Raw genomic sequence first — 23,011 nt, 5'->3', positions numbered from 1 at the left:
AACAAAAATTGAGCTATCCAAACTAAATGGATAATTGAAAATGTAGGTCTCCACCTCCTAAATCATAGAAATTAGAGAGAGAAAAGTATAATATCTCCCAAAGATTCTCAAGGGGTGTGTAGGATTGTCAAACCTCACTCAATTTTCCAGAACCAGAAAAAGATTGTATGGCTCTTGTTTTTTTCCCTTGAAGTTAGTGTCTGCATACTGATTACTTGCTTTTCAAGAATGGGTTAGAATTAATACAGATTAACTAGAATCTAAAAATAGTTAATTGCTTTTTTTGGTGCAGGAGAGTTACTATTGATGGCTAAATTGTCAATAGAGTATTTAAAATAAAAGTCTGAAATGTTAATTATGATTATTTAAGAAATGTTCTTCTATAAATGTTAGGGTTTAGCACATCTGTAATCTGGCTTGCTTTCAGAGTAATTTACATTACCCTGTCCTTTTCATATTTTATCAAGTAAAATTATTTGTAAAGAAACCTGCATGAACTTAGAGTATGCATGCGTTGGTTCACTTAACAGGTAAGCTTCTGTTATCTGCTGTGTTGCTTAAACATTTTCCTATGTAAAACTGTTTTTACTCTTTTTATGTTTCTTCTTTTCTATTATCTCTGGTGATGAAGGATACTCAGAAACCCTTTTTGCAACATCCCCTGTCATACATACTGTCCATCCAACATTCTATAAGGGTATTGTGATCCTTTTTATCATTATAAATTCAGTAGAGATAGTTGAAAAGCAAAATTCTATGCAGGGCCAGCAGTGAGGAATTTGCAAAGTCTGTGAAATACCACATGGAATCAAGGAAATTGTGTACCTGCATTACAATATATCCTCTCCTGCAGTTCCCAGTACTGAGTGACCTGTAGAATGCTCTTCACTTTTCAGCTGTCTGCATTGTACTTCAAGAGATTTAAACTATAGTATTTTCCAGGGCTTTGGCAATTTGGTATTTTAAAGGGTTTGGCAATTTTAGTGGTCTAGGCCATGCCAGTAGAGTTCATAGACTTAGTTCTCCTTTCTAATTTAATAGTGTAGTGGCTACCTGCTGTTCAACTACCGCATGTGCTAATGCTGTAATTTAGTCACTAATTTTCAATAATGGAAACAATGAGTATGTATGAACCGTACATTCCATATATGTGGTCCAAATTTGCATAGTGGTTTCTTAAGATAGATTTTATTATATGCATGGAGCCACAATTTCATATTTTGCTTTGTTTTTCTATTGTGTATTCAGTGCGACCAGTTTACCCAAGGATCAGAAATGTTACGGCATCTGCTGCTGAGACCTATGCCAATATCAGTTGGGAGTATGAGGGACCAGATCATGTGAACTTTTATGTTGAATATGGTGTAGCAGGCAGTAAGAAGTCATTTCGTTTAATTATTCTAAGTGCTGAGATACATTTTAAAATATTTTAATAACTGAATTTGGCATATATAGATCTAGCTTTATTGATAGCTTTTTAAATGTCTAGAAAAAATATCTTTTAATTTGATCTAGCAGATTGTGTCATATTAATATAGTAATAAAAATTCCTGCTCTTCAGGATACATGATGCTTAGAAAATAAGCCTTTGTTCCCTTGTGTTACTTTATCAACTCTTGTGAACAAGAACCATTACTACCTTTAACTGCCTGAAGCTGTTGATCATACAGTGATTACAATCCTGCAGTGAAAATATATTGTAGTGGTTCTATTAAATGTCCTAAGAATATTACAGTGACAAAAATACACATATCAAAATAGAAAAGAATCAAACAAAAACAAATCTTGTTAAGTTATCCCTTAAAATAGCAGCAGACAAATAGCATATTAGGAACAACAAACTTCTACCTACACATTAGCATGTAGTTAATAACAAAAATAAAGCTCCAACCCTCTGTAAAAGCAATTTGATTTAGTTCTCATTATGCATTAACATTAAGATGCTGAGTTGATAAAATGGAGATACTTCCAGTACACTGTCCTTATTAAGTGGTGAATAAATGCCAGAGACAGTGTACAGTGGAACCTCAGAGTTACAAACACCAGTGTTACAAACTGACCAGTCAATCACACAGCTCATTGAGAACCAGAAGCATGCAATCAGGCAGCAGCAGAGAAAAAAAAAAGCAAATACAGTACAGTACTGTGTTAAATTTAAACTACTGAAAAAAAAGGATTGTTTAAAAAAAGATTAGAGAGGTTAAGGAAACTGTTTCTGTGCTTGTTTCATTTAAATTAAGATGGTTAAAAGCAGAATTTTTCTTCTACATAGAAAAGTTTCAAGTTTCAATATTAAGTTTCAATGTTCAGTTGTAAACTTTTGAAAGAACAACCATAACATTTTATTCAGAGTTACGAACATTTCAGAGTAATGAACAACCTCCATCCGCGAGATGTTTGTAACCCTGAGGTTCGACTGTAATTGTAAGTCTTCTTATGAAAAGGTATAAGTTTTGTTCTGAACTTTGCTCAGCGTCACTTGAGATGATTTTAGAAAAAGATGTACACAAACATGAGGAAAACATTCAGAACAATCGGGAACTATTTCCACATCATCTTCAGCATTTAAAGAGAATTTCTCAACAAAAGTAAATGCTGATTAAAAGTGCAAGCAGTATTATCAAATTCAGTGAATAAATGTTTTCTTTATAATTTATAATTTGTAATTGCAAATTCAAACACATTTCTGTAAATAGATGCAAAATAATTATCTGTAATGCAGTGGAACAAAAGTATAAAATAAGCATTCTTATTTAGATAGTATTTTTTCTTGATATTGCATGCAGTATAGTACTGAAAATCATTATTTTGCCTAAAATTATATTCTTTTTGGAGAAAGCAGTTATTTGTTCAACAAATCCAAGTTTAGCCAACTGACTATAGAAAGTGTTCTGACTATAACTTAGAGTAGCAGATAGTAACTTAAAATATTCCAACTTGTTGTTTTCCTAAAATTTTTATAGGCAAAGAAGATTGGAAAAAAGAAATTGTAAATGGTTCTCGGAGCTTCTTTGTGTTAAAGGGTTTAACACCAGGAACATCATATAAAGTCCGGGTTGGTGCTGAGGGTCTGTCTGGTTTTGTGAGTTCAGAGGATGTGTTTGAGACAGGTCCAGGTGAGGCACACCATACCAATTCTGTCTCACATTCAGAATTGTGATATGCCAAGTGCTGAAACATTGAATTGCTGCTAGTGGGGAGATATTTTAGCTAAAACATTTTGATATCATTTTCTTCAGTGGTGCTAAACTACTTTGTAAACTTCTAGACATGCCAGCCTATCTACTTTGTAGACTATGAATGTTTTCCTTCTTTCAGTTCACTTTGTTTCCCTGCCATTTATGTTATGGGAAAAAACACTTACTGTTCACATTCGGTCTGTATTCTGTGCACTTAAGCTGAAATATTTTGTTTGTTTCTAATTCATCTTTGAATTGAATTAGAACCTATTGTTCAATATTTAAATAACGTGGTGTACTGTAACACAGCAGAATACCTATTTTTAAAACTAACAATCTCAATATCAGCAGTTTAGTTTCCAGAAGCATGATGTAAAATTGTAATCCATTATTACATCCATATCCATATTATGTGCCAAATAAGAAGATCTCTAGTTATAAATGTTTCTTTTTCCATCAAACATTGGCTTCCAGATGATTTTTATATCACTTAAACTACAAAATACTCTCATTAATAAAACAGCTTAAGAATTTTAAGTGTTCCATAGCTATTTTTCCATAGAAAAATAATAGATTTTAGTGCAAGAAAGTTTGAAGCAGTTGTGACTTCATACAAGAATAAGTAATGCCTGTTCATTTAACTCAGAGAAAGGGTTTTGTTGGAAATGTATTAATGTCATGATGAATATGGTGTTGCAATATCAGCATGTTCTTGATGAAGTGTTATTGTCTGGTCTGTGTTTGCCAGGCACTCTTACTCATTCCAAGCAATGTGGCCCATGAACAGTTATCCAGTAGATCTTACTTTGGTCTCACCTACTACACAAACATTATGATTTAAGAAAATAGATTGCTAATATGTAAAGTAGTTTGAGCAATATGAAACAATGATCCTTCAGATAACAAAGCAAGTGATTAGCATGCCAGTTTGAAAAAGCGTTCACTTTCTAAAGTCATAATGTTTTTGTTTTGTTTCATGTTTATAGTACATTAATGCTCATAGTGTTACAATGTTGCTATAGGAAAGCTTTTGAAACCTAATGCTAAATAGCAGTGCCTCACAAACATTTGCAGTTTCAGAAAAAAAGGTTTTTGTTAGTGACCTTTTAGCCAGAGGAGGCTAGTGATACCAGAAAACGGATATGCAAAATTATATATGTAGGTGTGTTCAGAACCAGTAGGCAGCAGAGCGCAAAGATTGTTTTGTAATGCACTCAAAGCGGCAGGGGAGGGGAAGACCAAAACCTTCCCAGTCAACGTTCTGCTTAACAGTAAAACTTCAGTAGATCAAAAAGTCAAGACTCCTATATGTATCTGTGAGTAAGTTAAACACCTTGGCTCCATTCCTTGAGTCTTTCAAGGCTGGGAACACTAGAGGCAATGTTCTCTCTTTCTGGCAAAGGTTCAGTATAAAGTATTGCTTTAGAGTCCCCCATCAGATAATTTGTACAGCAAATTTTCTTTTTAAAAGAATCTAGCTATGTCACTTTCTGAAATCTGGGCTAATGCTGCTAAACATTGGGGATGGGGACAAAAGAGCAAGATACCTTTTTCGAGTACTCCTTTGCAAGGAAGGAAAACCCTAGACTGGGTATGTGAGGTCTCTACCAGAAATTGTCTATTTGTTCTAGCAAGCATTCCTATAGAGCATCTTCATAATGTGCAATTTTCTCTTCTTGAGTATGTCCAGTATAGTGGGTTATGTTTTTTCTCACATATTAGCAGCTTCTGTGTTCATCAGGAGTAAATATCTTTCTGCCAGAAGCAGATAATTTGTTTAGAGTAAACAGGAAATTTTATGCCATTTTTTAAAGTTATACTGGGCTTTAGAAACCCCTCTTTATTGGATATACACTAAGTCAAAGAATACAAGAAGCTGCATAAGTAAGTTTTCATCTTTACTCCTATCATCTCTCTTGCATGTTTTTATGCATGGATTGTTTTGTTTGATACTATTTTCTTACTACATTTGAATGTTAAATGTGCTTGTGTGTTTTGCTATAGCATTTGCTACTAAAAATTTAATGCCTTATTATATATGCATGTTTACAAAAAGCAAAATCGCTCTAACGTAAATGTAGACCCAAAAAGAAAACTACTGGTATAGGTTTATTTATAATTCAAAGCGGGATCACCTTTCTGCTTCTATTTCTTTTTTCTTGTAAATATTATCCTGACATTTTTATATATTTAAGGTTTTTAACGTCCACTTTATGTAAAAAAGAGAGAAAATGGGTTTGTTTTATTTTGTTATGTGTATTAGTAGAAGTGTTGGGATCAATTCCGTAAGAAATATTATTCAACTTCTAAAAATCAGAATACAGATGCCCCACCAAAGGCTGTGAAAGCTGCAAAAATCAATCCCACACCGATCAGACTCATCCAACCATGAAGAAATTAAGTGAAGGGCAAATCATACCCTCCCCCAGTAAAACCAACAGGAGGGTACTAAGAAACAGGCAAACTCATCCCCAGAATTTCTAGTGGGAACAGGACTTGCACTCTAGGTGGAATGAGCAGCAGGTCCTGCCTCCAAACTTCAAAGATACCCTGAGTTTGCCTACAGATCCTGGGAATCCACATAGGGTGACCAGATGGTAAGTGTGAAAAATCGGGACAGAGGGTGGGAGGTAATTGGCACCTATATAAGAAAAAGCCCCAAATATTGGGACTGTCCCTATAAAATCGGGACATCTGGTCACCCTAAATCCACAAGAATCCAGGGCCATCCCGAGGTTGTGCTTTCACATTGGCTCAGGAACCCCAGTGTCTCCTTCGACTTCTGGCTGCAAGGAGTTGCTGCTCCAATGGAGCTGCACTACCAGGGATTTGTCTGGCCAGAGCTGTCCCCAGGACTTTCCTTAAAGATGGATCTCCTTTGAGGAGGAGTGGTAATCTCCCCGGTCATCTCTGCAGGGCTGTTGGGGGAAAGGTATGTGTTTCATTGAACCCATCCCCTACCTAAGCACAGCTACTTGTTCCTCCTCTCCTCTTTCTTCTTCCTGGAGTCAAGTGCACAGAGCACCCTCTTCAGAATCTGGAGAGGGAGACTGTGCCATAGAGGTGGCTGATCCTCTCTCATACAGAGGCAGAGCAAGGGAGATTCATGTATGGATCTTAAGACATAAACTACTCTTACGTAGAATTTCTACTGAGATTGGATGTGAGATGCCACTGATCTCAATAGAAATTCTGGGTAACCTCCCTGGCACATGGGCTCATTTGAAACGGAGCAGAGGAATCTGGAAATTCTGGACAAAAATATCCCATCTGTGCAGAGAGGGGATTTTGTGCCTGTGGGTTTTCCCCATCCCTGTGGATCTGTTGTCTCTATCAACCCCTACAGACCCAAATCTCCTGGACTGCTCTTCACAGGCCAGGGGTTCTATGAGTGAGGAGTGGCAGGGAGCGGACAGGCTGGTGGCAGGTGGATGCACTCCTCCTCTTCTTCTCTCAACTGTCTTCTCCTCTATTGTCCTCCTTCAAGGGTTCCCTCTCCCTTTAAGGGGAGTCCTCAGGGCAGCTGGCTCCACAATTTTCACATGTGAGAGTGGGAAAACACTGCGTTCACTAGGAAAACTCATCCTGTGTAACACAATAGGAAACAGGGGCACAGCACCCAAACCACACAGATTTCTGGGATGCACAAGAAATGGAAGCTCCAACCCTGCATAAAGGCCCTCAGTATCTGCTCTATAATTGATGTCTCTTCTGAATGTCACTTTCCAAAGTCATGATAGACAGTCAGAGGAAACTAGGTCAGAGAGAGACCCAGGGAGGGGCTGCCCAGTCAAATGCCACTTAGTCCTTCAAAAGCTAAAATAGGTTGTTAAATCATGGCAATCAAGATGGACTGTATGATAATAGTTGGCCTGGAAGAAAGCAGAATCCTAATAAGGCTTTACATGGTGCTCAAATGCTGATTTCTTGTTCTAATTGAATGGTGGGGTCTTGAATGACCTACCTTCTCCCTTGTTTCAGTGGAATTGGCCTGTGCTAGCCAAAGAGTATTTGCTTTTTTAAGAATGTAATCCAGATGTTTATAAGTTATAAAACACAATTCCTTTTTTTACTTGTATCAGTGTGAGTTTGAGAACAATTTTAACATTTGTAAAAAGTGTATATGTGTAGGACATGTACATGCTTTACAATGAATTTTTAAACTTAAATGATAAATTAGTAAAATACAGGAATGTTAGAGATATTCAAGAGTCAGTTCTAAGCTTTTTTACTTTTACTAAGCTTTACTAAGCTTTTTAAAAACCTACAATTTTTAAATTTAAACAACTACAAACTACAGTGTTGCTATATCCCTCATGATTGCTAACTGCCACATTGTTACTATTGCTGCATTAATAAATGATATGTTATTTATGTGAATAATAATATAAAACACATTTAAATGTGTATCAGATAATCTAATATTTCTTTCCCTTTCATTCTTCAGCAATGGCAAGCCGGCAGGTTGACATTGCTACTCAAGGATGGTTCATTGGTCTTATGTGTGCTGTTGCTCTTCTTATCTTGATTTTGCTGATTGTTTGCTTCATAAGGAGGAATAAGGGTGGCAAATATCCAGGTAGGATATACATCAATGTAAACTAAAATAATAACATGCAGGAGAAGTCATACCTGTTCATCAGCTAGTCATAGTGGACATTGACTGCATAACATCATGTGCTAATAGCCAGTTAGAAAGCTTTCTTTGTGCCAATTGTTCTACAGCTATTTCAGAATAAATTTTACTCAGTGCATTACTCATCCACAGATGTGTCTGGATAGTCACTATGATGTAGTTTTCCAACAGTAAGTATAGTTCCATAAATAAACTGAGATATACGTAGCACACAATTACTAACAATTTTGTGTGTTTTGATTTTAGCATGTCATGTTGAGCTGGCTTGTGGCAAAAGAAATCAGTTATTTCAATATGTAATTATAAGAGCCAGAAGTGACTACTCAAGATGACATGCATTATCATAATTTTACTGCCAAAGATGATTCACATCACCTTGAATAATGGAATATAAACTAAATTTGTACGAACCAAGTATGAAAATTGTTACTAGTGTAAAAATGTGATACTATAAACCACATACCCATAACTACTATATCAGGATAACATATTAGAATAATAACTAGCAAAACAGTAATGAAAAGACACAAACAATATTTTTTTAAAAAACTTGTAAGATTCATAATATAATTTCCCACAATTTATTGGCATATGTACTATATTCACAATTTATTGGCATATGTACTATTTAAATATCTATCTTCTATCTTAGTTATTCCTAGGGTTCTGTCACCTTGGTATCAAACGTCCCAATATTGTAAATACATGTTAATATCTTTACATGAGTTAAATAGCACTAGTCACATGCGTAAAGTTAGTTAAATCTCTGAGTGCTCCGAGGATTGCAGCCTCAGTATACAAAGAAGATGTATTTAATTGAAAATAGTATTTGTAGGAAAAATATTTTGAAAAATACAGTTAACTTTAAGAGAGACAAGATTATGTCATATTTATCCCCAAATATAGGAGATTTTTTGGTTTGGTTTTGGTTAGTTTTAAAAAAAAAATAGTTACAACAACAAAAATTCTTCCTGTAGTTAAAAAAAATCCATGGAAACCATTTTTAAAATAAAAATAAACATTCCCTATGTATTGTTTGTAACCCAGGCATTCCTGCAATTGTACCAGTGGATAAGAAGATGAAAGCAAATTTGCTAGAAACTGGTTATAATCAAAAGCAAAATGAACTAATCATTTTCCTTTATTAGTATGAGTGAAATGCAGTCAACTAACAGCATAAATAAAACTAACGTATTTAAATTTTAATACTCTGACTTTTGTATTAATCTAAAAAAGTAATGCATTTTTAAAATAGAATTTTAAATCTGCAAGTGTCCCTTTTAAATCATGTTCAAAAATGGCTGCAACAAAGGACTTTCACTACTGCCAAATGATGTACAGTATCTTGTCCTTCAGTAAAGATATTTTTAAGCTACCACATATGCATTTTATTTAGAAGTAACAATCTAAGGCCCCGGTTTTACAAAGTGATCCTGCCCAATCCATAGTACTCACATCCAAATAGGTCATTTTGCAGGATCAGGGCCTTAAATATTTAGTCCTAAAATTTAATGATTAAATCCCAATTTCAAATATTATAGTGAAGGAAAAGGAAGATGCACATGCTGATCCAGAAATTCAGCCTATGAAAGAAGATGATGGAACATTTGGTGAATACAGGTAAGCAGTTAACACATAGTTTTCCTTATGTTTCCTTCTCTTGTTAATTTTTAGATTTAGGAATAAAATATAGTTTATAGAACATGACACTTATTTTATGAAAATGAAATTACAACCTTTTGTAATGGTGCAAATTACTTTGCATTTAATGTTTTACATAATTAATTATAAATATATCTTTAATGAGACTGGTAGAAAAATGTAAAACATCAAGAATTAGGATTTGCAGGATTATGCTAATTTTATCCTATATTTTAGCGATGGGCCATCACTGTAAAATTCAGATCCAAATTTGAATTTTGATGTCTCAAAATTAAGGGCATTTCCATACAGAGTTTAGTCTCTGGCCCATCTTTAATATACTGAAAATCTCAAATACTTGGGAGCACTTTTGCCCTGTCCTGCAGCACATACAAAATACTTTGTCTTGGAAATGTGCTTCTCATATAAACAGAGACAGTAGTAACCTGTATCCCATTCACTGGAATGCGGGTTCTTTTAAAATTGCTGCCAGTACCAATACAGAAACAGCAAAAAAATTAATTACACGACAGAGAAGAGGAACTATCACTTAAGAAAAACACACCACTCCAGAGAATTCAGTGCATGAGATACAGCAGACTGCTTCAGACCATGTCACTGAGCTGACTGTCATTCTTGCATGCCATTTTTGACTGTCATTCTTGCAGAAACATGTGAGCTGAATCTCCTTGCAGCACAAAAAAGATACTCTTTAAAGAAGTCTTTTCATAATAGTTACATATGGTGTGTTTTAAAGAGAGCTGTACCATTATATTAAATACATTTTGATTTAGTACAGAAAAGGATTTTATTATTTCTTTCACAGGTCAGTGTTACATTTATTTTTCCATAGGTAATATATTCTTTATAGTATATTCCTATGTAAATAACAATTTAAAAGACTTTAATTTTTATATGTAATCAATTCTAGTGCATGGAAAATCTGTTCTTTCAAATGGGGTTCACTGGACTGTTGTAACATTTTTTTGTGTAGCGGAATGTGCATCTCATCTGGCTGGAATAATTTCTATATTTTTTCACTGTTCTGAATGCCAAAGAGCAGTTTCTGTTTACTCCTGCAGCTATTAAAATTATTCTAACCCCTCATAATATTTACCAAGTCAGTATAAAAATATTTTAAACTTGGTGTTTGTTTTTAATTTGAAATGCCTATTGGGTTAATTTAGTTGATTTTAGCTGACAAAAATGAGAGACTGAAAGCATTGGCTGGGAACAGGCACAGTACAAACAAGTGCTATACAATCTTCTCTATACAGCCCAGCTATTGTACCTGAATTCTAATTTACAGCCCCTCTGCTTTTCTATTCCTGGACATTTCCTTAGCAGAAACTGACATTGATGCAGAACTGTGCCAAATTATGTGATGGCTTTGTGATTTTGACAAATATTCAGTCAGGTCTAGGATGAGACCAGTGAATTTGCTTTTTATGTGTTGACATGTACCAGGGTTTGAATGTATGTATCCATATTTAAATGGCTTGTGTGTTAACCCACAGAACCATCTATTGCTTTGTTAAATGGTTTTATAATGCATTTTAAGAAAGATATTACCAACCCATTATGTGGTGAATATGGAGAACAACATCTGCAACTTCTATAATTGTTCACAGGAAAGGAGTTGCTCATCTAAGTCACCATGCAGAAAACTCCTTTCTAAAATGAATTTCTGAGGCATTAGCCTATGATGGGCTTTCCTTTTTTTCTCCTTAGAGACAGGGCATCTCCAGCTATCAGTCAAACTGCAGAAGATGTTTTGGCACCCTCTCTGCAGCTCAGCATCAGTGCAGCCAATTAGTTCCCAGTTTCATTCCACCTCACACAGCTCTGGTCATGGTGCAATGCTTCTTTGAGGAAAGGTGGTTTAGGTTCTTTCTAAAAATTTCTCTAAGAATTCGAGTATTTTGAATTTTTTTATCACTTCAGGTCCATGTCTATGTGGACAATAAAGACATTGGACAAAGACAGGAAGAGAAAACTGTGCCATCAAAACTCATGACGCAGACCCTGGCTTTACCAAAGCAGTGTCTGTGAAATCTGAGCAATCCAACTTGTCCAGAAGATCAGCAGATGAATCCTCCAGTACCAGATCAGAAGCCCCCTCATCCAGGAGCAGGGCTAAGCAGTCTTCAAAGCTCTCAAGGATTAGTTCCCTCTCGTGTTCCCTCTGTCAGGAGGTAAAGCAATCAGATGAGTGGAAATCCAGGGATGGCTCTGGACATCATGTTTTTCAGCAATGGCTAATGGGGACAGAGAAAGTATGGGGTCTCTCGATCCTTTTGTGCCAACTACATAAGGGAGCCTGGTTTTCAGGGAGACAATAGATCCATTAAGAGGAGCCTTCTGACTTCATAGGGCTGTTTCCCAATCTTTCAAGGGCCAAAATAGGTGGAAGAAGTTGACATATTCAGTGACTGGACTATGATACTAGACATGTAGATCCTTTTGATAGCCCTAATGGGATACAGCACAGAATTTGTAGAAATGCTCTCCCTTCCTACTGAATTCCCTCTCTGTTCCACAGGAAAAAGCAGTGCGTTTTTGTTATCAGCCAAGGCTGTGATTTCAAGCCCTACTGAATAAAAAGTATAGGTGTCTACTCTCTGAATTTCATAGTCTTCAAAGAGAGACCAGCTCTGGACTTCAGGTGACCCAATCTATTCGTAATAAATTAAAAATTGAGTAATCCAGAACTCTCCTCACAGAGTAGAGCCAGGAGATATCAGTAGACCCACAAGATGCTTACGTACTATGGACATCACTACAGATCACCAGTATCTCAGTTCTTATTTTATCAGTCTTCAGTATCAGCCCTTCCATTCACTTTGATTTCTGGCCCTAAAGTGTTCTCAAAGGTCATGGCAGAAGTGTCTCTAAGAAGGCACAATCCCATACCGAAAGAAATAGCTGTCTCAAAGCAAGGTGCAAAGGATTCTACCACAAATTAATACTTTCCAGAAAGGTTACAATATCAGATTTAAGAAGATTCATTGTCCCATTCACATTCCAGTCTTCCTAGTATCCTGTACAGATGTGATGTCTTGGACTGTTTTCAGTTTAGACCTCTTCAATTGTGATTTCTCCATGTGAAGGCACACATGAGCTGGTTTAGCCTCTTCAGCTGGTGAATGTATTTCTTGACAGATTCATGCAATGAAGGAAATGTCACTTCAGGAAACCCAGAAGCACACAGTGACTGGAGATGCATGCCTGTTCTGATGGGGAGCATACCTGGACCATCACAAAGTAGAAATGAAATTGAGTCCCTCCAGAAAGCTATTTTATATCAACATGCTGTTGTTATGAGCAATCAGTAAAGCCCTGTGCCTCTTCTGAGTCTTGGAAGAAGATTAGTCTAGGCCAGTATGCTGGAAACAGAAAATGTCTTAGTAGTGACACAAGCAACTAAGCAGGAGACTGTGACTGTGTAAAGAGACCTGAAATCAGAGACTATACAAGGAGCTCCTGTTCCCCTCAGTGCAAAAGTACCAAAGAGGTGTCAACCCTGTTCACCTTGCAGGAGAAGCCAAATTTCTATCCTAGGCAGAATATTCATTACTCCAGGGAAGTGGGAATTTTATCCACATCTACAAACCTGCTGATCCACAGTTGGGGAGAGGTCATAAATGCACATTCATCACTGAAGACAATAGAAAACTTCAAAGCTTCTTCAGTCAGTACAACTGTTTGATTTTTTTCTGTTCTCTGGAACCAGAGATTTCTGTAGCATATATTTCCACCAATCCCAATTCTGTAAAAGGTGTTCAAGAAGACTATACAGGACAAGGCCTATACAGTAGTAAGAGTGCCAGTGTGATCATCCCAGGGATGGTCTGCAGATATACATCTTAGTGTTCCTCTGCCTGTTTTCCACAACATCTTGACCCACAAGCAAGTGTTTCAATCAGAAATCCACATCTGGACTGTGAGAGACTTGCTTAGGAATGGTTGACTCTGAGTGCTTTGTTTTATTAGATAAGGCATTGCAATCCTTCTTTATTCTGCATGATGGTCAGCATCAGGGATATATTTTAAGGCTTACAATATCATTTTCCTCTGTTGTAGTTTCAGAGTTTTCAGTTAAGAAGATGTCTTTTGTATCCTGGATTTCTTGATAAATGGAGCAGCTTTTGACCTTGTAGCTTAAGGGGTATTTTATAGAATTCCCAGTGGGGAATTATCTCTGCATATTCTAATTGTTTTTGGTGGGTCTTGCTTTGTCCCCACTTACATTTACTTTGAGGGGTCTTAATTTGAATCTTCAATTTCTTTGTCACTTTTCTTTTGGGTCACTGCTTTTGACTCCTCTGTTAGAAGTCTTTTTTTCCCGAGTAGTCATAGCATCAGGTGGGAGGGTCAGTGAATTGTCTGCTATTTCTTGTAAACTTCCCTGATATTTTTTTTTCACAAAGAGGAAGTCATGAATGGTTCCTTGACACTTGTCAAATGTTTCATCTGATCTTGTCTTAGAACAAGAGCTTAAACTTCCAATTTTTTTCCTGCTTCTGCCACAGTTGAAAGAAAGCCCTGGTATTGCTGAGATGCTAAGAAAACATATCTAGACAAAACCTTTTTTTTATTTAGTGAGATTAAGGAAAGGTAGTAAAATCTCTAAAATCTGCATAGGCTTCTGGATTGATTTATACACTTCTAGTGTACAGAGAAGGAATTCCTTATCCCTTTCATCTTCAGACCCACTTGACTTGGGATTATGAGCAGAAGGGTTCGGAAGTGTTTTCAGGTCAGGTTTACAGAGAGGCCATATGTATCTAAGATATTTATATGGCCTCTTATACCCAATCATTTCAGGCTGTTGATCTGAGAGCACAGAAAAAGTAATTTATTCCCTACAAACTTCATTTTCTGCATCCTCATATCCATCAGCCCAGAATGTCTCCCCCTTCTAGTCAGAGTTATGCTAGAAGTGAAAGAAGTTGCGTGTTACCAACTGGATGGTGCTAACCATATTTTGAGTTATTTTGCATGTCTGTGACTATGGAAGAATCTACTGGGAATTGGTTGGCTGCTGAGCTGTACAGAGAGCACAAAAACCTCTTCTGCATTCTGACTGGTTGTTGCATGTACCTATCTCTAGGGAGGAATGACTAATATGTAGACACAGAAAAGATTTGCAGGTAATACATTCCTTTAAAAATTGTGATGAACTTGTAAAGCTGTTCTGCGCACTCCACCTTTCTAATGTGTTTTCTTCAAATATTCTTAAATTCACTACAGTTAAGCTCTTCATTCTCACCTCCTCACTTTTTCACTCATCTCAACCATCAGCTACAAGTTTGCTATTTGTTTCATGAAACCAGGAAGAAAAATGAATTAGTTTTGTTACATGATTGTTGCCATTTTATTCAAGATATTTAATTCATGTCTCCAAAATATGTCTTTTAATTTCAATGAGCAAAGGTTCCTAATATAAGATAATAGGGAAAAATGTCTAGCCATCCATTAGTATCAGTCTTTATTAAACAGCTAGGAACTTAAGGTTTGGTTCTAGCACAGCAAATAGCAAGCATGTCATTGGACTTACTATGATAACAACCTCATCTCAGTGCAAAATCCATACATGTTCACACCTATTATTTTGTTCCTGGTAGTTATTGTCTCAATGTTAATTATATGTAGTGTGTGTGCAAAACATTTCAAAATACTGGTTTTAAATTTTTCACTACAAATTTTTTCAGTAAATTTGTAATTTATTTTCCTGTTAAAAATTACAATAGGTAAGTATAAGTCAGTGAATAAAATCATGAGTAAAGAAAGAAAAAGGGATTTTATGATCTGTCATGCATGTATTTTGGAAAAGTTTTATGAAGCTCCATAAACAAGAAGAGCAAGCCTCACAGATACTACATCAGAATTTCTGGCTTTAGCAATCTGGTTTTGCAGTGAGTTATTAAACATTCTAAAGCTGATATTCTACAGCTCTTTGGGCTTCAGAATTCATAATGAGACAATTCAGCTGTTTTGTGCAATATGCTTCTTGGCAACACATTGAAAACTCATTCATTTCCCCCAGAGCACCAGGGTCCCTTCTCTGTTTTGCACCCCCAGGGATATAAAAGCACTGTATGAAACGTGAGTGTTCTCATGTCCTCTCCGTCTACCCCTTCATCTCTCCTTTTCCCTTCGTTCCTTCCTTTTTTCACTCCCTCACCCTCACTTTCTTTCCCTTCCTCCAAAAATTTAGTAGTTGCTCATCTAAGCACACAAGTCTTAACCATAATCCGGGTTGATAAAAATCACGTTATTCTTACTTTCCCTCCTCCCAAATGAGGAGTGGGAGGCTCCCTGGGTATCCCAACTGCTTTTTCCACTGCCAGCACTTTGGCAGAACTTCTTACTGTACTTCTGTGGTGCAAAAAGGGAGGGAATCCCCATGCCCAGATTTGATTTTTGCATATGCTGTAACTGTGCATTCGCGCCAGCATCCACCTCCATGCAGGTACACTCCTGTGTAAATCTGCAGTTTTGTTTGTTTGTTTGTTTTAATTATACAGACAATAGAATCTGCATCCTTACTAGCATATAGAAAAATCACAGACCCAATGCAACCAACTGTGTAAGTATTTTTTCATTATTTAGATTATAAATAAATTTTGTAACCCCCTCCCCAATAAAATAAAATAAATATAAGTTACATAAAGGAACTTGGAAGTAAAAAGATTCTGTTTTGTTTTGTAGAAAGTACAATAATTGTATGAAGTCAGTGCTGTTACAAATGTTTCTGATACAATTATAAAGTATTTCTTATTTACTTGTATACCCTAAAGTAATGAACTGAGCTACCTGTGCTCACGTGTTGTTCTGCACAGAGAACTTCTCCAGTTAAGTCCAAATATTTTGTTATCATGGAATTTTAAGTAAAAAGTGTTACAGTAGAATAGGAAGCAATAGTTTCTCCATGAGCTTTCTTTGCTGCTTATTGTACCAGGCTGTGTAAAATTCAGTACCATAAATACCATCGTTGCTCATTGCCAGTTGTCATCCCACAGTGAGTACATTTAAACAAAACAAAAGATTCAGAAACTTTGGCAAAGTATTAAGTTAACTGAAGCACAGCTCACAAAATATTTGGATCTTTTGGTAAGCAAGATTCTTACTAGGTAACAGGTTTGTTGTTTCAGTGTAAGAATTAAATTGATCATACGCTGTATAGTACAGAACTTTTAAATGATTTACATTCTGAACTCTTGAGAAGGAAATTATATTTTTGTCATTTTTAAATTGGACAGAATTTCTGGAACAACTGAAGACTTTTGTGCAGTGCTTATCAGCATTAACAAAACAAAATAGTTACATATGCAGTAACAATTTGGTTACATTTTTAAAGGTTTGTTGTGTTATATGGATTGTTTTATCCTGAAAATATTGCAGTTGACATGATCATGTAAATGTTGACCAAGATTTTCACAAATGGGTGCTGAAAGTTAGGATACATGGTAAGCACTTTCTGAAAATCAGTTCCCTTTAATATGTCTCAAGCTAAATGTCCAAAATTTGAGAGACCTCCAAATCACGAATCATTTTGAAAAATTTAGGAGCCTGTGTACAAGAGGTGACCTGATTTCTAAAGGAGCTGAATGCCTAGATTCAGTGAAAACTGCTGGCTGCTCAGCACCTTTGAAAATCAAACCACTTATTTAGATGTCTAAATATACACTTGCGAGCCTACCTTCAGGCATCTCTATTTGTAAATCTTGGCAGCAATTCTTACTCACCCAAATCTTTATTCAGGTGAATTCCCAGTACAATTAGCTTACTGTACCTCACTGTTCTCACCGTATTAAATGCACATGTATATATGCACAAAATATATTTTGTTGTGGTGACTCAATAGCTATTTAAAGACATTACAATAAGCAAGTTCACATGCTTCACTGAAAACCTCACAAAAGCATGTAATATTTTCTGACTGAGTAGCTCAATTTTACATTAGTATAAAATGACTGCTGTCCCTTCTGCTGGTACTATACCATGTATTTTAATTTATATCTTTGTATATTGTAACTGTAACCCTGTTTTTTGCATTGCATCATGTATGTCAAAAGTTTAAATTATATTATGTGTTTTATTACATTTCATCCAAGATTATCTGAACATTTGGAAACACAAAATTGTGCAGGCTCTCATTTTGCACTTGTAAAATATCAAACTAGAAATGAATTGAGCTGCCTAATATTTATGGAGCAGTCACTATACGTGACTAACAACTTGTTAGATCTGAGTGTGATGCAAGAAACTCTTTTTTTTTGTTTTTGTTTTTTTTTCTGTTTTCACACCACACGTTATATAGCAAGTGGTGGTTATGGATTTAATGCTTTAGAATTAATCAAGAATTAATCAGGAAGATCACACATGCAGTATTAATTGCTAACTGCAGTTACATACAGACCACTGCAAACTCCACAACTGAATTTCAGGAAAAAAACATGTTCCTTAAAATTGAAGTGGTGAATGTATCCGTCTCCTAGGCAGCAGTTCTAATGCAAACCTTTTTAACCACATTCACAAGTGTGAGCTATATGTCATGAGAGAATGGAACAAGCAGAGTGAAGAGATAGTCTCCCATATGGGTACTCAACAGATTTAAAATATATATATGTTTGTTTCAGCAGATATAGTAATATTACCAGGAGAGATGAGGCTGACTAGAAGCTCCAGCCATATAAGGCTTAATTATGCTGTAGTTTGTCTGACTGTGGATCTGTCGCTTGCATTCAGATATTTGACTGAAATGGAAAAGATTAATACAGTATTATTGCAGCATGATATAGTGCTACTCAGAAGTGATGTGTTTCATCTTAAGTTGATTCAGATCATACATATGTAGTGTTTGGTGAAAACAGTGAAAATGGCTAAATCACATTATTCTTAGCTAGCTAAAAGGATATTCAAGCATAAGATGTGTAAATACATTGTTCCCTCCTCATCCTGACAAATATAATGCCCTGCCAAAATGAAAGCTCTTCTGAGAGATCCAACAAGAAACAACTCAGGATGCTGGCTGTGTATGTAATTACAGGCGCTTGCATGCATGATGTACCATGAGCCCACCACACTCCCTGCCAACTCTGTTTTTGTGAGCAGTCCTGCTGTTCAAATTGTAGAGTAGAATTCTTGTCATTGTTAATACCTTGTATGCTCATGACACCAAAGCAGGCAGAGAAGATGAGGATATTGTTTGTATCCTCGTGCCATGTATGCCTAGGTAGCCACAAACAAAACTCCTTTGTCACTTGACTTTTTTATTCAAACATTAAATCCTTAAATGCACATATATGATACAATAGCACACCTTCTCTCTGTCTATGTGTAGATATAAAAACATATACAGTGATGTATTTATTTGTAAATATAGGTCTGCCTATAGATAACAGATTTTCTTAAGGTCCAGCCATTTGGGATGTTCTGAAGCCTAAAAAGAGGAGGTGATAATGTAAAAAGTAGCTCGTGTGATAGAAAGTTGGCTTAATGGTTTGTAATGACGTTAAAGTGCATTTCAGAATATTAATCAAGAGAATCAATATCTGTGTGCTCTTGTGCATGCTGGACAACAGTAAATTCTTGATTATTATATGATGATATCCCTTCAAATAAGAATGGAAAACAGATATTGTGAACAATTAAAGAATTTACTAACAGGAATTATGCAGCTAATTCAAAACACTCAGTGCTGAATATATGTCTAAAGTTAACAAGCCGTTCTGGGTTAGTATGACACAATGTAAGTTTTGCTTTTCCTAATACAAAATTATTTTCACCCCCATAATTTGTGAATCTGTGAATAAATAAATAAAACACGTTTGTGGACCCCTTCTATGCCCTATATGCATATGGGCTTGAGTGTTTTATTATACCTACAAGTTAGATATTTGCATTTGAATGTGCAGCTTAACCCAATGGTTACTAAATGGGAAGCCACAGCTTGAACTATTGCTGAAGTCTTCAGCTTCAAGGTCATTCACAGCCTGTTTGTTTAATAGAAGAAAAAAAAATCTAAACACAGCCCAGCAAAGTCTGCTGCACTAGATTTGGACCCTATCATATGTAGATTGTATTTGAGTCAGGAGTATAATAGAGAGCTAACCGTCTAAACAATGAAAACAGTCTTTTTCTATGTGCATACACCCACAGGGTGGTGGTAGCAAAGATAAAAGAAATCGGGCAAAGCATTTCTTCCATAACTAAAAAAAAAAAAGTCTAAAATACTTCTAAGATCTTTAGCATGCTTGAAACTGACCTGTGTTACCAATATTCAACTAAAGAGATTCTGTGTCTGAACATATTGAATGTTTTAGCAATTATAAGCTCAAATTCCTATTAAATGAATACTGATCATGATCAGGATATGGACTCTGCTTTTCTTCTTAGGCTATTTTCATTTGTTTCTTCTGCACCCTTTTAATGGACTATATAGGTCTCTTGAAAGGTAAGGTTGAAAATTGCAAGCCTAGCCTGCATAATGTAACAAATTATTTGAAATGTCCCACTTTTTTTTCTTTTTTACTAGCAGAAAGAATCAATATATTTCATTTAACCGAATTCATTCTTCATTCATATTCAAGGAATCAATGAATTATGAAGTTTAACAGACTAACTTCATGGCACAGCATAAGCTTTTTCTTTGAAGAACAAAGAACTTGCTCTTATAATGTTAACAACCCCCTTTTTAATGCTTGCCGTTCTTTTGCTTCCAAATCAAGAGCAGAATATCTTATCATTGAAAAACCATGCACGGTGGGAAAACTGCACTCCCTCTACTGAAGACATTATATGTTTAAACCATTTCTACACCATGTATTTATCACATCAGTTTGTTTCTACAATGTGATTGCATTTACTAAAGGATTGTAGGACTGGGCACATGCTTTTTAAAAATCTGCATGCATGGTTTGTTTTGGTTTTGCTTTTGTAAATTATGATATGTCTCTTAATTATTTGAATTTCCTGTATTTTTCCAGTGATGCAGAGGATCATAAACCTCTAAAGAAAGGAAGCCGAACGCCTTCAGACAGGACTGTGAAAAAGGAGGACAGTGATGATAGTTTAGTTGACTATGGCGAAGGTGTAAATGGTCAGTTCAATGAGGATGGCTCCTTTATTGGACAATACAGTGGTAAAAAAGAGAAAGAACCTGCAGAAGGAAATGAAAGTTCTGAGGCTCCTTCTCCTGTCAATGCCATGAATTCCTTTGTTTAATCAAAAAACTCAATTCCCTTCCTAGAATATTTTCCATTGTGTTTAAAGCACTTGTGCATCCTCCTTCTCATACTAAGAACATACAGGTGACAATGCTCCTAGCAACAAAATGTTTATACGATGAGAACATATAGGTCAATACAGTTATACACTATAAAAACACAGTAAGTGATATGTTAGTATGAATCAAAGTGAAAAACTCAATAATTTTGCTCTGAACTTGAGTATTTTTGCTTTTTTTAAAAAGGAACTGACACAAATAATATAACATCATCTGCTAATGTTATTTCCTGTTGAAAGTACAGTATAATGCATGAAAAATGCTACACATTTCACAGATAAACCCGTGTATGCTATTAAAATCTGGTTTGATACTTTGTTATGCAGTCCTCAGCTGAATTCCTGGATATGAATTCCGTTTTCATTGTCAGAGTGTTATAGTAGTATTATATAGAACTTCAATGTCTTTGTGGACATTGTTGTGAAATTGGTGACTTAATGTCTAGGTATCATATGTCTTTTTGCAAGACAATTAGGAACAGTATGTATGGTATATAATTGCTAAATGATTTAATTATGACACTTGCATTTGCTGATGCTTACTGAGATCCTGTTATCTGCTCTTTGTTCCTATTACTTTATAGCCTTCCTAATCTATCAAGTATTACAGCACTACAGTGTTCTATTTTTACATCGTGTGTATGTTGGATTGATTTTAAGACATAAACCAATATCCATTGCAATGCATTTTGGAATTTGTACAGTCACTGAAGTGAAATTTTAAAATGAGACAAAATATTCCAGAAGACACAGGGCAAAATACATTCAGTGCCTTTATAGAATATGCATTCCATAATGCACTGTACTACTAAGTTGGTGCAATAAACTGTGATTAGTGAACTACTATCATTGCCAAACAAAGTAACTGGTAAAAAGCAGAGATGTTCCTAAAGTGTTGAGCTGCAAAAGGCAAGGAGTTAACATGTTTTAAATTACACAAAGCACAATATGATTTTTCCCTTGAAGATAAAATAACAGTTTTTAGACCGTTAGAGCACAACACGATTTCATTGCCTTACACAGTTTATACAAAAATGGCTGAATTCAGATATTTGAATAATGCTGCAAAACCTAAAACGCTCTTGCAAAATACGTTAAAAAATGCCATGCCAGCAACAGCAAATTTTCCTCTGAGTCATTGCTTGACCCGTGTGGCAACTTTTGAAATTATCTCCAGCATGAAAGCAGCGTGTAGATTACTGCTCAAACCGCAGAATTCAAGGAATCTGACAAATGCTAACAAGGTTTAGTGGTAAAGGATTACTCTTATCAGTTACAAAAATATCCTTTCACATACTAGATCAATCAAACGGTTTACCTCCAAATATGAAATTTTATAGCAACCTATGGTTGAAGGAATGCTCAGTTTCATTTGCCAATAAATTGGTTTTTCATAACTTGCATCAAGTTTAATTTTAAGTATGCTTTTTATATGTAGATATTTGTTGAATTTGTAAATACACTTAAAGTGTAGATGCTATATGCTTCTAGGTGTTACAAACAAATAAACAGAACAAAAAAAGCCTACGTTGTACTGTGTAAGAAGTACTGTAGCCAATGGAGTTCATGGTATTTTAAAGCATCTACTTAAACATATATTTTTTTGCTGTGAAAATGAAATAGTGAACTGTTCTACTTATTTACTGCAGATTTTTAGATATTATCTTAAGAGCTTGTGTCCGTGGATTACATTAGACCATAGTACACTTTACAGCTTTTATGTATTTATTGTAGGTAAAGCACAATTTGAAGTAATCACAAATGGAAGTCAGCTGAACAAGCTTCTTTTGCACCATTAAGCTTTCCATAATCCATTTTCCTTATGGAAACAAAAACAAAAAATGAACCATATAACACTGATTACAAAGCACAAAGAGAGTTTCTTAATAAGAGTTCCCAATGGTATTGGTAACAATGACGTGAAATTTTACTCTTCTTTAATTGTAGATGCTGAATTTATCTGTGCATGTAAGGGTATACATACAGGCTCACTTCTGTAATAGTGCAACAGATTTTGTATTAAAAATAAATGTGGTTTTAAAATTTCATTGTTTGTTCTGTTCACAAAATATTTAAAATCTGATCTGATTTACCACATATTTAAGAACTTTTAAAGTGAAAAAACATCATAAATGAACTGCAACCCGGTTATTTTCAGGATGTTGCACTTCATCATTTCTGTAATATCAGTTGAAAAATATTAATTATGGGCCTGATCCTTTCCCACTGAAATCAAGTACTATTCAAGTTGCTTCACTGTTGT

The 23,011-nt window shown here is 35.5% G+C and overlaps 1 protein-coding gene across 29 annotated transcripts in view; it reads left to right on the top strand.

Moving 5' to 3' along the window:
• NRCAM (neuronal cell adhesion molecule) overlaps window positions 1–22,794 on the top strand; it is a 298,267-nt gene extending 275,473 nt beyond the window's left edge. For 13 of the 29 annotated variants that reach the window (XM_078851134.1, XM_073328057.1, XM_073328051.1 and 10 more), the window contains 6 exons: window positions 632–697; window positions 1,249–1,374; window positions 2,964–3,116; window positions 7,627–7,758; window positions 9,357–9,435; window positions 20,451–22,794. In XM_078851134.1, the coding sequence (XP_078707260.1) occupies window positions 632–697; window positions 1,249–1,374; window positions 2,964–3,116; window positions 7,627–7,758; window positions 9,357–9,435; window positions 20,451–20,688 (794 nt within the window). In that variant the 3' untranslated portion in view covers window positions 20,689–22,794. Of the gene's footprint in view, window positions 1–631; window positions 698–1,248; window positions 1,375–2,963; window positions 3,117–7,626; window positions 7,759–9,356; window positions 9,436–15,986; window positions 16,049–19,860; window positions 19,919–20,450 lie in introns of all 29 variants that reach the window. The other 16 variants (XM_073328065.1, XM_073328064.1, XM_073328063.1 and 13 more) reach the window with 4 other exon arrangements.
• Window positions 22,795–23,011: the final 217 nt, after the last annotated feature.

Source organism: Lepidochelys kempii, chromosome 1 (genome assembly GCF_965140285.1).
Source record: "Lepidochelys kempii isolate rLepKem1 chromosome 1, rLepKem1.hap1, whole genome shotgun sequence".
Lineage (NCBI taxonomy): Eukaryota > Metazoa > Chordata > Testudines > Cheloniidae > Lepidochelys > Lepidochelys kempii.
This window is presented reverse-complemented; position numbering and strand designations above follow the sequence as displayed.